We start from the raw sequence: 14,852 nt of genomic DNA, 5'->3' as shown, positions 1-14,852 counted from the left end.
CACTCACCTCAGCCTCCCAAAGGCGTGGGATTACAGGCTGAGCCACTGAGCCCGGCTGCCCTTTGTTTTTAAAGGACTTCTGTGTGACTGGTGTGCCTGGGAAGCCCCTTCTCTGAATGTCTGGGCTTCGCCCAGAGAGCCCCAGAGGAGGGTGCCTGGGGGCCTCCCCTCCAGGACAGCCCCAGGCAGGAGGACACCTTCTTCCTCACACTTCCACATCTGAAAGGGTTGGGAGACACTGCTTTAGGTGAATCAGTGGCTTATTTCTATACTCTGAACACCAAGAGGGAGAAACCATGCCAGGAGCCAGCAAAGAGTGGAAACAAGAAGATAAGAAAGGAGTGACCCACACACAGTCCTGGATGGCGCCTGGAAGGCTGGATCCACACGACCCCGACCAGTGTGGTACAGTCAGCATTTTCAGAAAGTCCAGGCTGAAAGTCACATCCTCCAAGGAAACCTAAGTAGACTAGGCCATTTGAACTAGTGGAAACAGGAGAACAACTTTAAAGACTCATACTCACGGAATTCAAATTAGATGATTCTCCATCCCATCTACAGGGTATGAGGGGGGACTCAAAAATCCCAGAATTTATTTATCAAAAATTGTGTATTTATTCTTACATATGTAAATTTCAGTCACCTTCAAAGTCCTCTCCGTTTGATGACACACACCCATCAAGACGTTTTTTTCACTGCTCAAAACAGTTTCTAAACTTATCAGTTGTGATGCCTTTTAGTACTGGTCCCTATGACCTCTCTGATAATGTACCTTTCTGTCTGTCCATGCATATATTCTGCTGTTTTTTGTTTTACCTCTTCCACATTGGAAAAACGTTTCCCTTGGAGGACTTATTTCATTTGGGGAAACATAAAAAAGTTGCCTGGGGAGAGATCAGGTAAATAGGGAGGGTGGGGCATGGGGTCATATCATCTTTTATTAAAATCTGCTGAACACATCACAGTGTGATCAGGTGTGCTCATAGATCATGAAACAGGTTGACACATTGAAAGAATCTCCAAAAAACAAAAACTGAATGTAGCCTCTCACAATAACACTGGCTGGTCCACTGATGCCGAAGGGATTCCTAGAACACTTACCTAGCAGGGGAAGCTTGTACTACAAGGAGCCCACCCTTCGAAAGTTAATTCCATTTTTTGGGTCTCCCTTGTACATTCATGCATACACATACACACACACGTAGATGGACAGAAAAGGTGCATTATCAGTGAGGACATAGGGAGCATCACCTCCATCCTCTGAAAGTGTTTCTTGGTATCTGTGAGCTGAGGAGCCAGGGAGCCCACATCCTCACCTTAGAAACGCATGCACGCATGCATGCACGCACACACACACACACACACACACATGCTTCATTAAACAACATGCAAGCATGGCAAAATGTGTGCCCTACAACTTCCTAGTGATGGGTCTGTTTTTATCGTATTGGCAATGCAAACCTTGGAATTAACCTTATCTTCCGTTGTTGCTTGGGCTATAATTTTTTATCTGATCCTAATAGGCATCCGGAGCTGTAAACTGGGCCACTGACCAGCAGCCCAGAAGTTCGGAGCACAGGCTTGTTGTTGGGAGAAAGAACACAGGCATCTAACTGCCTGGTGTCCAATCCTCACTCAGCCCTACCAGTTGTTTCTCCCCAGGCACCCACTGAACTCTGGTCCCTCAGTTTTGTCATCCATAGAATGGGCTTACTTATTCCAGAGGCTTCTTGGGAGGGTAAATGAATGAATGCATTGCAAAATGCTTAAACCACGCCAGGACAGGAGTGACAGTCAGCGAGCTGACTGCTCCTTACAATTATGGTTTTGTCCTGGTTTCCCCTTTACATTTTTCACTTCCTCTGGTACTTCTCTCTATAAACCATTTCAAAGTCCTTTTGGAACAAAGCAAAGTATGACTATATCCATAAGCCAGATACGCTGAGAGACAGCGAGTGGGATAAAATGTTCAGAAGACGCGGTCCTTGCCGTTAAGACATGGTTATGATTTAATAATCACACGCCCACCTCCTTCCCAGCACACTGCTGGTCTTGTCCAACTAAGCATCGAGTGGTAAAAGTCCTTCTATATTGAGCATCAACCAAGTGAGTCAAGTACCCTACCTTGGGTCCTCAGACAAGGGCTGTGAACTTCCTAAATGGATTCACCATATTTCCTGTTTCTGTGTTGTAATTCTTAAAGATTCCGTGACCCCCTAAGTTCCAAAGCCCTGCTCACATCCCTGTGCTGAGTTCCCCTGGTACAGCCCCATCTCCCCAGAGGGACTGGCTGGTACCCACAAGCCAGGGGACCCTGGGCAAGTGTCCCCTCCCTGGTTTCAGCTTTCTCACTGTCGAGCAAGGGGCCTGGAGTCGAAGTCTCCCTGCTCCAATGACTAGGTGGGGCGTGACCTCTCACCTCAAGGTCCCGGAGGACGGGGTGGTCTTCAATTCCTGGGAACAGCACTCGCATGGTGTAGGTTCTATAATCTAGGAAGGGAATGCCGGCTCCATCCAGGTCACTGGTCAGCTCATGGATGTCCGTCTGCAGCTCAGCAAAAGCTGGCGGGAAGAGAAGCCTGTGAGACTGCTGGATGGGACCCTTCTCAGAACACTCAGAGCCTTCTCCAGGCCCCAAGGACACATGTGTGCACAGTGGACATGGGCATGCAGGAACAAAAAGCAGGGGTTAAGTAGCAGGGACAGATGCATTAGCATGGAAGAAAGGCAGTTGAAGAAACCTGTCTTGAGACCAAAGCCCCCTCAAAGTGTGGGGGCTGGATGAGGCTGTTGACAGACCTGTGCTGCTGCTGGGGCCAGGAGGGATGCCCCCTAAGATGTGGTTGGTGAAATGTGCTGGGAGGGGTGTGTGGATGGGCAGGCAAGAGAAGAGAGCCTGCCAGTGGGGAGGGGCGCACTCCGGATGCTGTTTTTTGTGGGTGTCCTCATCAGCCTTAAGAACAGAAGGTTCTGACAAAATGGAAAGTTGTCTGGGCTGACTTTGACTGTGCAGCTCCCGGGGGCCATCGAGGCTCCTTGTGGGACTCCGACAAGCACTCTGTCATGTGGTGTGTTCCTTCTGTGGAAATGCACAAGGTGCTTCTCTGTGCTTCCACAAGGTGGTGAGTTGAGATCTGACTGTGGGTCCCGCTGTGTGTGGAGGCAGCTCAGGCCTCCAGATAGATGGAGTGGAGACCCCGGTCGGCCCCCAGGCGAGTCCGGCACACAGCACGGCCCTTGGTGTTACACAGTTCTGAAGCTGTCACTATAGTCCATGCTCCGTGTGTTCTCCTCCAGGGCCACATCCCACCCTGGGAGGTTCACAGGGCTGAGACACCCAGTCCTTCTCTGCTTTGTCTTTTTCCTCAGCGTGCCTCCTCCCTACCACACAAGCACACTCACATGTACACAAACATGTGCACACTCGCACGCACACACACATACATGTGCACACATACGTGCACACTCATGATCACTCACATGCACACACACGCATACTCATGCACATGTGCATGTGTGCAACCAGCATGATTGACACATGCTGACAGAGAACAGTCCGTGGACATTGACAACTAACAAGTGTTTCTTTCTAATCATACAACCTCAAGACAGGGGAAAATACTCTACTCGTTCGGAAGGGCTTCCCAGGCCCAAGTGCATCCAGGTTGCTCAGAGAGCAAGCCTGGTGCCCAGTGGGCTGTGAGGATCACGGAAACCCCACACAGCCACCTGGGAACAGCAGGTGGCCTCGGCCTGCTTAGTATTATGGAGGAGCACTATCCTGCAGGGCCCATTTTGGGCCGTGGCTTTGGGCTTTCTGTGTCTGGAGGCTCCCTTGAAGCTCGTGTCCTCCCCTCCTGCAGCCCTGCGGCCTCTGCCCTCATCACACAGACACTGGGGTTCTTGTCACGGAGCATGATCTCGATGGCGAGAGCCCAAACACACCCAGGTGAAACCTGCACCAAGGTGAGCATGCATGTGTGAGAAGGGAGTCAGCTGGCATCCTCGGCATGTGCTGTCGCAAACACCCATGCACATGTGTGTATACCCTGAAGAGGAATGTGTGCCTGTGAGTTAAGGGAGTGTGTACGTGTGTGTGCATGTGAGAGTGTGTGAGTGTATGAGTGTTCAGGGTGTCAATGAGAGTGAATGAGTATGTCAGCATGTATTTCAGTGTGTGAGCGTGTATATGTGTGTGACAGCATGTGTGGGTATGTCAGTGTGTATGCATGTATCAGTGTGAGTGCATGAGTGTGTATTAGTGTGTGTCAATGAGTGTGTCCATGTGTGTGAGTGCATGAGTGTGTGTCAGTGAGTATGTGAATGTATACGTCAGTGAGTGTGACTGTCAGTGAGTGAGTGTGTATGTCAGTGAGTATGACTGTGTGTGTCAGTGTCAGTGTATGCTTAAGTGTGTATGTCAGTGAGTGTGATGCATGTCAGTATGTATGTGAGTGTGTATGTCAATGAGTGTGTGACTGTATAAGTGAGCGTGTGGTTGTGTGTGAGGAGTGTACGTGAGTGTGTGCAATTATGAGTGTGTACGTGAGTGTGTGTATACATCAGTGTGACTGTGTGTCAGTGAGTAAGAGTGTATGCTTGAGTGTGTATATGTCAGTGAGTGTGACTGTGTCAGTGAGTGTGTATGAGTGTGTATATGTCAGTGTGTGAGTGTATACGTGAGTGTGTGCAACTATGAGTGTGTATGTCAGCGAGTGTATGCTTGAGTGTGTGTGTATGTCAGTGAGTGTGTGAGTGCATGCATCAGTGAGTGTGACTGTCAGTGAGTGTGTGAATATATACATGAGTATGTATGTCAGTGAATGTGTGAGTATATACATCAGTGAGTGTGACTGTGTGTATCAGTGTGTGTGTTTGTCAGTGACGGTGTGTATGCATGAGTGTGTGTGTATATCAGTGAGTGTGTGAGTGCATACATCAATGAGTGTGACTGTGTGTGTCAGTGAGTATGTGTGTGAATGTATGCATGAGTGTATGCATATCAGTGAGTGTCTGAGTGTGTACATGCCTGTGTCAGTGAGTGTGTGTATATATGTGTATGTGTATAAGTGTGCATGTCAGTGAGTGTATGCGGGCATACATGAATATATGTGTATGCCAGTGTGTGAGTGTGCACGTCAGTGTATCAGTGTAAGAGTGTGGGTGTGTACATCAGTGTGAGTGTGTGCAAGTGTGAATGTGTGTGCTTGTGTGGAAGTGGAGTGTGTGGAGAAGGTGTATTCATCTCTCAGAAGCTCAGGCCCATGAAGGCCCTGGGTTGGGCATCCCAAGTTTGTGTGTGTGTGTGTGTGACGTCCTGTTTTTAGTCTCCAAGCCAATATTTCCCTGGGGCAGCACCACTCAGTCCATGTCCAGCCACTGGCCCTGGCACCCTGGAAAGTGCTGCCATGGTTCCCAACACGTCCGCTGTGGAAAGACTCCCTCGGCCCACCCGAGGCCAGAAACCAAGGTCCCCGGGGGCCTCCACAGACACTCCTGGGCAGGACTCCTGCCTGACAGCCAGTCCTTCTCTGAGGATGCTCACTCCCCCTCCCTGTCCCCTCCCAGAGGTGCCAGCCCGTGGGAGGAGGAGGAAACTGGCTTTTATCGTCTGCAGCTCTCCTTCAAGTCACCAAGCACCTCCCACATTCAAAGCTTCATGCCTGCCACACATAAAAGAGATTCTAATCACTACACCTAATTAGAGGAAAGAGTACATTGTGGAGAAAAAAATTAAGCAGCGTAAATATAATAAAAGGCAGTAATTAACAGTCCCACACGGCGGATGCTGTGTTGATAGCTGAAGGATGGGAGAGGGGATGGAATGAATCCACTTCCCGTCAAAAAGTGCCGGGCTGGCCTGGTGGGAATGGCGAGCCTGGGGGCCCAGGTACACGATTTACTCCTCGTGTAAATGCATAGCCAAGAGTCAGCTCAGACCCTCTGGGGCACTCTGGGAATGACACCCCGGGGGTTGCAAGAAGCTGAGTCCCAAATTTCCTTCTTGGGTTTAGTGCGGGTCTCACTTCGTGGTGGTGTTTGTCATGTTTTAAACACAAGCTGTGAAACATTACTCCTTCTACATGCCCGCTCAGGGAAGAGAGTGAAGAGGCTGGGATGGGTCAGGTCAAGGCCCCCCAGGCCTCCCCTGGAGTGCAAAACTCACTCAGCCAGGAGTCTGGGTCTGGAGGCTGCCCAGTGGGAGTCAGATCCCAATCGGACACATGGAGGGAGAGGGCGAGGAGAGCCTCACTGGGTGTCGCCGGGGGCCGGGAGGGCGGTGCTAGGGTGTGGCTTTGTTCTGAAACACAGGCTCAGAGACCAGAGGGGGGCTCTGTGGGTGGGACATGCTGCCTCCAGCACTACTCATTGCTGCCCAGTCTGCTTGCTTGTAGATGAGATGCATACGATGCACAGGCACGCACACACAGGTGCATGCACACACACATGCATGCACACACATGTGCACACAGGTGTGTGCATGCATAAGGCTCATGTGTGCACATGCATGAGCACACATGCGCACACAGGTACACACAGGCACTCACACATATAGGTGCACACACACATAGTCTCCAGCACTGGGCTATGGCCACTGGCTACTCGCACCTTCCTTGCACTCCAGGGCCACGCGGGACTCCAAATTGTCCATCTGCATCTGCAGCCGCTTCAGCGTGAGGTCGCTCTCCCGGGACTTGCGCTTGTAGGCAATGAGCACGGCCACGATGAAGATGATGAGGAGGCCGCCGGCCACCGCGATGCTGACGATGGCAGGCAGGCTGAGTGGGCTGTCTGGGGCGATGTACACCATCCCTGGGGAGTACTCCATGCCGCCGACACGGGCCTGGGGGCACACAGGCAAGAGGGGGCTGAGTGTGGGGCAGGGCTGCCCAGAAGGTGGGCAGGAGAGAGGGAGGAGACTCCTCCCTGGTGTCAAGATGGACCAGTGGGCATGTGCGGGTGGGGGCGCTCAGCAGGGGTCACCTCATGGGAACACCACACATCCTCTCATTCAGGGCCCTGTTGTCTTCATAAGGAAACGGCACGCAACAGAAACCCAGCACAGTCCCACCTGAAGCCATGACTAGGACTCATCCCCTCATGAAGGCAGATGCCAGAGGTACAGACCACGACACTACACACCTCTCCAGAAGTCTCTCTTGCCTACTGCAGAGGACTGAGTGTACGATTCAATGCTGTTTTGCATTGTCTTGTTCAGCAGGATGGAAAGAATGACACAGAAAAGAGAAGCTTGGAAGAGGGACAGAAAGAAGGTGCCTGGGGCATGGGCTTGCCAAGGAAAGTCCTGGGGGTCAGAATCCCTCGTGGGGAACCTCGGGTCTGGGATGGGGCAGGGCCACCCACACCGTGCCCCCGTGCCTGCCTGCCTAGGGCCCCTGCTCACCATCACTTTGTGCCTGCCGATGAGGTTGGGGGGTTCACAGAGCAGCTGCACATCTGACACAGTCACGGCACACGGCTTCTCCCCGACCAGCACTGTGTAGTTCAGCTTCACGTTTCCCCCAGCCACAGGCGGGATCAGGTTCTTGCCCTGGACAGACAGGAAAGCCTCATTCTCACCCTGAGGTAGAACCACGGCGACCCGTTGGTTGCCATGCCCACCCACCCAGGGGAGTCAGGGGGAGGCCACCTTTGTTAGTCCCAAACTCCAGGGCCCATGTATGACCATTGCTTCTTTTGACAGTGGGGAATCAATCATCAAAGCACCCTCTTCAGCTCCTCCCAAACGCAGCCTCACACTCCTTCTCAACCCAGGCTAGAGTCAGTCATGGCCAGTGAATCCAAATTGTCATAGGAATCAACATCAATTTGCGATCCAAAGGGAGCCTGTGCTGAGGTTTGCAAAAAGCTGCCTGGGAGGGAGCAGCATGAGCCTCTGACCTGCCAGTTCCCAGACACACAAAGCTTGGGAGTCAAAGGGCCAGGGTGGCTCTGCCTGCCCTAGAGCGGTCCTGAAAAGACAGTCCCCTTCCCAACACAAGCTCAGAGAGAAGCCTTATCACACCTGGATGGGGCTGCAGCCTCTGTCTCGAGACGGGACAGGGGCCTGTGACTCCCGGCCTCTTTCTGGGACTCGAGCTCCTCTTGTGTGCACCAGCCCCCCGTTTCTTCCCGCCTGCCGCCCACCCCCTCACTCCACCTTTAGGATGATGGGAGTGCCGGGCTTGAGCTCCAGGACGCCGGAGGGGCCAAAGGCCTCGAACACAGGGTTGGGGTAGTAGGTGAAGTTGGTCTTGTTGAGGATGAGCAAGGATTGGACATTGTCCAGGATGAAGCCGAACTCCTCGGGCCTCTCCGTCAGCTCCGACTGGCGGTCGGGGCCCAGCGCGAGGGCTGGAGCCTGACAGGTCATCTCCGTGGCATTCAGGACCTCACAGATCTGTGGGGGTGTGGTCTATGCAATGAATCTCTACACACCCACAGCATGCTCCAGGACCCTGGGATGCCACTGGGATAGTGCGGGGCTGACTGGGAGTCACGGCTGGAGCACACGCTCGGAGGCCCCAGGAGTACGCACTATCACTGGCACCAATGGGGGTGTGGCGGCAACTAGGGGTGGAAGGAGGGAGTAAGGGTATGAACCCCAGAAACTCTGGGAGTGTCTGCTCTACCATGCCTGTACCCCAGGAAGGAAAGTGCCCCCATGTCCCACAGTCGCAGCACTCAGTGAGTCACAGGCTGTGGGTTGGCCATGGGGTAGGGGCCGCCTAAGAACTCGGGAAACCCACGTCCTCTGGAGGAGCAGCCTGCTGAGGGCGGTGGCCCCGAACCCGAGCCCTGCACTCACGTTGATGTGCTCCTTCCCTCCATGCTTGGCCCGGATCTGGGGGTTCTGGATGAGGTCCAGATGGGTCCCCCACACAGCAATGGGTGTGTTTCCACTGCCAGGAAGAAAGAAAGAGGCGTGTAACTCCCAAGTGCAGGAGAAGCACTGGTCCTGGACGATGACGAAGACCCAGCTGAACTATGACAACCAGGACAACAGAAACAGGCAGCATCCCAGTACTCATGGGGACAAGGGTGACATGCTGACTGCATAATGACAAGGGTGAGTGTCTCTGCAGTCCAGGGAAGACAGTGATGGCCAGATGTCCATGCTGCCCTTTGCCGAGCTTATGCAGAGCTTGGATGCTCTGCAGAGCCCCCTTCAACAGCATGGCCCCCAACTCCCAGAGGCCTCCAACCTCCTCTGAGCCCCTTGGTGTCGCTTCCTCACCTACCCCCCAGCCCTCACCAGTCTGGGGACTTTCTTCACATTGGCCTTGACCTGATGGAAGCCTTGCTTCTGCCCTCCTTAAGCCTCTAGGGTCTGGGCACAGCCTGCTCCCCCAGGGCAATCTGACTGCAGATTTCCACCTGGAGGCTTCATTCCAGCTGAGCTCGAGAAAAAAAGTCAGAGAGTCCAGGAACTCAGAGACCTCCCGTGGGAAGGCAAATGAGAACCGCTCTGGGACTCCTTCACCCTGGAGTGGGGCAGAGCCACTGAGAGATTCGCTTGTGTGTCTTTAGAAGGAAACCCAATACCTGTGCCCAGCCTTAGGAGGGCTGAGACGTGGCACAAAGGGCAGGTAGCACTCTCCTGGACCACACATACCCTGGGGGCTGCTCAAAGGAAAGGGGGGCACAGCCTGTGCCCAGTCTAGGAAGCATCTTCCGGAAGAATCCTGCAACCCAAACAGGCTTTAGCAAGGTGATTAGCTATGAGCCCGGTGGGCAAGGAATCCTTGATACCCACACCCACATTTATTCCTACGATGGTAGGAATAAACCCACTTGCTCCTCCTTGAACTGTCAGATACTCCCCACCATGCTTACACATGCACACACACACTCACTTATGAAAGCATTCATGCTTGCACATGCACATGAACACACACACACGAGCTCACACAACATATGCTGGCACACACTCACATATGCACACACTCACGTGCACACATGCTCATATGCACACACATTCTTTCATGCACACACGTGCTCACACATACACACATGCACTCACACGTGCACACATATGCTCTCACACATGCATGCTCACATACACAAGCATGCTCACACATGCACATATGCACACACAGGCACGTGGTAAGATTCCTGCGAAATCCAGAGAGACTTCTTCCCCGGGCAGTGCCCAAGATGTCCAGCATCTTTCCATATTCTCAGTTGTAGATCCACCCTGTGGCTACCAAATGGGCCCAGTCCCTGTTCACTTGTCACTCAGGCTGCCTGTGAGGGTGGAGCCCCATCCCACCCTCTGACTTTGTTCACCTAAGCCAGACACCGGCGTGGGCTGGCAAACCTAGAACATTCTCTAACCCACTTGTGAGGGGGCGTGATTCCGGCAGGCAGCCGCGCAGGGAGGAAGACACCTTTGCTTCTCAGAGCTAAATTGCACCAGGCTGTGACTTCCTCAGTTGCAGTTTTTTGACCAAGGCTCAGAGGCTGGGTCTACTTCCTGGGGCCAAGTCCTGGCAGAGCTTCCTCCAGGCAAGGTCCCCCTCTTCTGCTTCAAGGTCATGGCTAGAGTCTAGAAGCTTTGGGCCTCACTGAGCAACTGATGAGGACGAGCAGACCTCATCTCAGCAGGCCAAGGCTGCCTTTCCTTTGGGTTTGAGGCAGGGGGAGGCAAACTCTCCCTGTAAAGGGCCTGGTAGTAAATATTTTCGGCTTTATGGCCATATGGTGCCTGTCGAAGTGACTCAACTCTGCTGGTGTAGTGAGAAAGCAGCTATAGGCAACGCACAGACAAATGGGCATGGCTGGGTGCCAATAAAACTTTATTTATAAATGCAGGCGGCCAGCCAGATTTGGCCTACAGACCAGAGTTTTCTGCTCCCTGGTTTAAGCGATTACTCCCTGTACTGACCGTGTCTGGACTGGCAGCGTTCATGCCCCACTCCCATCTAGCCAGCTCAGGTTCCCTCTGAAGCAGATGGTGGGAGGCCTGGACCCTGCAGGGGTGGGAAGAGGAAGCTGCCCCAAGCTTCACTGCTGCCTCTGTATCTCACTTAAACCTGTGAGTTGAGAGGAGGAGCTCTGGCCCCAGGGAAGTTAAAGAGCTGTCAGGGTCCCTGGGGTGCTGAGCAGGGGAGCTGGCCTGACAGTGGGCTCAGTAATCTTCAGGGGCCTTTTTTGAGACGCCCTCTGATGCACCCTGTCATTCCTATGCATCCTCCATGGGCTGGAGAGGCGGGCTCTCACCATGTGGCCCTGGGATCCCGGAACTCCCAAAGCTCCAGGGCATCGCCAAAGAGGTGGAGGCTGAGGAGGAGGTTGCCACTTGTTCAGGTGAAGGGCAAGTGAGGATTAGCACTGAAGGCCCTGAGTCCCTGCCCCAGGCCTTTCTATGGCAGCATCCCACGCTTGGCCCCCTCCTTCTGGGACATGTGTTCCTCCTTCTGGGACATGTGTTCAGTGCATCTGGCTGGGCACTGGGAGGGGCATGGAACAAGACCAAACTGTGCCCTTGAGGAGTGTGTAGCAGAGGGAGGGACAAAGACAGGCAGCTGGAGGTCATGTGAAACAAAGGTCATCAGAACCCTCCAGGGGCACAGAGGATAGGTGTCTAGACAGGCCTCCAGGGTCAGAATGTGGCTGCCCTTCAGATGGGCCAAGGAGCTGGGCCTGATCTAGCTCCTTCTCCCATACCCTTCAGCCTGAAGCAGGACCAGAATTATCGCTCACGTTGGCCAGACATGAGAGAAGACTGGTGCCCCAGTTATCACCATGGGGTGGGGATGGGACCACCAGGCAGTGCTGGCCTTGGGCTGAGGAGGTGGGCTCTTACTGGAGGGGCTTGGCCTCCAGGTTGGTCCTGTGCAAGGGTGCTCCAGCAGGAGGGAGGCACAGTGGGAAGGTCTGACTCGGGGGTGCTTGGAACCAGCCCCAGCTCATCAATCCCACCAGCAGGAATGGGCCCCCAAAACCCTCCTTGGCTTTTGGGAGTCTGGGGTGGGAAGCTGAGGCACAGGGGCATCAGGGTCCATTGGGGGCGACTCCTACCTAACGATGCTCCACTCGGGCTCGATGCGCGCGATGGTGGGGTCCTCCACGTACTGGAAGGCCAGGTCCTGGGGGATCTTGGCCCTGTCCACCTGCACTGTCACCTTCATCTCCAGCACTTCTTCTGAGGATGTGGTGTTGCACACAATGTGGGATGGGGATCGCCTGGAGGTTGGAAGACAGAGCACTGCTTGCCTGGCACTGGGGAGGATGGGCTCCCGGGTCAGCACCTCCCGTGTCCCCCAGCCCCTGTGTGTCAGGTCCTCAGTGGCAGCTGGTGAGCCTTGCCTCAAATGGAAAACTCCAGGAGGTGACAAAGAGGCTCTCCTTGACCAAACTTGAGGCAGGCTCTTCTGAGCCCATTTTCCAACTAGGCCTCATCCTTGGGTCTGTCTTTGGCCTCTCTGGCCCCATTTTTAGCAAGAGTCCTGTGAAGTCTGTTTGGTGAGAATTCCCCAGCCCTTGATATCTGATCACCCTTGGTAACTTATCAAATTCCTCATCCCTAAGGCTAGGCATGATGGCTAACACCTATAATCCCAGAATATTGGGTGGCTGAGGCAGAAGGATCGCTTGAGCCCAGGAGTTAGAGACTAGCCTGGGCAATAGAGTGACACCTTGTTTCTACAAAAAATAAAAAAATTAGCCAGGCATGGTGGCGCATACCTATAGTCCCAGCTACTGGGGGACCGAGGCAGAAAGATCACCTGAGTCCAGGAAGTTGAGACTGCAATGAGCCGTGATTGTGCCACTGCACTCCAGCTTGGATGACAGAATGAGAGGGAGGGAGGGAATGAGGGAGGGAGGAAGGAAGGAAGGAAGGAAGGAAGGAAGGAAGGAAGGAAGGAAGGAAGGAAGAAATTTTTCATCCCCAACACTTGCTATCTGATCTCTGATTACCCCATCCCACCTTCAGCAAGAATCCTGTTAGGTGGGTTTAGTAAGACTCCCCTACACCAAATGTCTCCTTTTAGGAATCCATGGGCCCCTCACTTTGCTTCTAGCTATAAATCCCCAGCTGTCTTCACAGTCTCTGGAGAGGAGAGCGGTTTCCCTCCCCTGCTGTGGTGGTCCTGACACCCACTGCAATAGTTCTGAATAAAGTTCTCCATCGCATTTTAACCTTGTGGGATGACTGTTTCTTTAACACCATGGCGGCAGGTTTCCTGAAGGGATCCGTCAAGGCCCTCAGCACGCTCCTCGGGAAGCCCTTCTAGAAGACTGGGGTGGCTGAGGGAGTGCTGGCCACTCCTGGACTCCTTCCTCAGATGCACCTCTTGTCTCACTCCTGCCCACCCCGCACCCCACGCTCCTGGTAGGTGTGTCTTCTGGGGTGACCAGGGGGACCAAGGGAGGCAAAGTCCTCTGTCCTTGGAAGTTCAACCTCAGCTGCTCTCATCAGTCAGCCGGCTCTGCAGCCTGGACAGGGCCCAACCCTGGTGAACAGGGTTTAGCTGGAGACCACAAACTGTGCTCTGCAGGGTGGGTGTTCCGGGGGCACTGGGGCCAGGTGATGGGCATGATGGGGTCATCCAGGGAGGAGGGGTCTGGCCGATCTCCAGTCTGAGCCCAGCTCCCCACCCAAAGAGCGGAAGGAAGTGGTTCCAAGGAGCCAGCCCTGCCCCAGCCTGCAGGAACTCCGGCTGCCCTGAGGTGAGTTATGGTCTAACCCTGCCCCTGCCCCTCCAGCCCTGCAGTCACCCCTGCAGTCAGCCCTGCAGAAAGGGGCCCCAAGGTTACCTGTGGAAGAGGCAGGGCTGTTTCCCGAACATCACCACCACATTGCTTCCGGCGTTCAGGTTGGTGCCTGTGATGGTCACTTGGGTGCCCCCGGACATGGGCCCCCGACTGGGTTTCAGTTCTGAAAGTGTCAGCGTCTGTGTAGAAAGTGTGTAGCCTGAGGCCCTGCCTGGAGGAGGAGGCTTCTGGGCAGGCCTGAGGCAGCACCCCACTCCTCCAGCACCTTCTGGAGCCTGTAGAAATCAGGGCTGTCCAGAGGGCCAGGGCAGTTTTCTTAGGCTTATAGGGACAGGCACCGTTCTGGACCCTGAGAATTCACCTCTCAATATTAATAACTAATAATAATAGCTGCCATGCACTGATTTTTAAGTACTAGTCTGTATGTCTTCATCTGTATGGATATATATACAGACACATATATAGATTTAATGAAGTCTACAAAACAGGTGTTATTGCTTATTTTGCAGATGCAATTCAGAGACGTGAAGTCAGTTCTCCAAGGTCACACGGCCAAAAAGTGGCCGGACTGAGATCTGACTCCAGAGCTCTGGTCCTCAGCCAGCTCTCCAAATCCACGGCCTCCCTTGCTCTTGCGAAGGTGACCTATCTTTCCCACAGGCCCCTCCAGAGAGCTGCCCAAAGCACCCAGGGGCACAGCAATGGACTGTGGGGGCACCCGAGCAGGCACAGAGGCCAAAAAGGTCCCTTGCTCTCAAGGGCTGCCAACCGCCCTCAGCCAGAAAGGGACCAGCCAGGAGCTCACCGGGTGGGGGCAGGGCAGGAGAAAGCCTTTGACAGCTGGGGATACGGAGTTGCAGTTTGTTCTTTCATTAGCATTTTAATGGAAAAACTTTCCCCAGTCCCAGGTGAGAAGCCTGTATCTGCATTTAAATGAAGATTTCTCTTCCGGGCCCAGCTACCTCCTCCTTAAAGAATTCAGCACCAAAAGTCAGGCCCCAGGGCTCCTGGGAGTAGGCGGCTAGTCCCCCCAAGATGCCTGGATCCGGAAGCCCCAGGCCAACCGCGTGCCCTCTGCCTGGCACGTGCACATCTAGGACGCGCTAAACTCAGCTCCTGGTCTGCCATTC

The 14,852-nt window shown here is 53.8% G+C and overlaps 1 protein-coding gene across 1 annotated transcript in view; it reads right to left on the bottom strand.

Moving 5' to 3' along the window:
- The window catches only part of PLXNA4 (plexin A4), a 365,212-nt gene that overhangs the window by 41,478 nt on the left and 308,882 nt on the right, over window positions 1-14,852 (bottom strand). The window contains 7 exon segments of the mRNA XM_021709797.1: window positions 2,420-2,562; window positions 6,610-6,844; window positions 7,406-7,552; window positions 8,162-8,401; window positions 8,810-8,903; window positions 12,025-12,189; window positions 13,765-13,901. Coding sequence (XP_021565472.1) covers window positions 2,420-2,562; window positions 6,610-6,844; window positions 7,406-7,552; window positions 8,162-8,401; window positions 8,810-8,903; window positions 12,025-12,189; window positions 13,765-13,901 — 1,161 coding nt within the window.

Source organism: Carlito syrichta, unplaced genomic scaffold (assembly GCF_000164805.1).
Source record: "Carlito syrichta isolate Samal-C Ts95f unplaced genomic scaffold, Tarsius_syrichta-2.0.1 Scaffold286999, whole genome shotgun sequence".
In the NCBI taxonomy this organism is placed as follows: Eukaryota; Metazoa; Chordata; class Mammalia; order Primates; family Tarsiidae; genus Carlito; species Carlito syrichta.
This window is presented reverse-complemented; position numbering and strand designations above follow the sequence as displayed.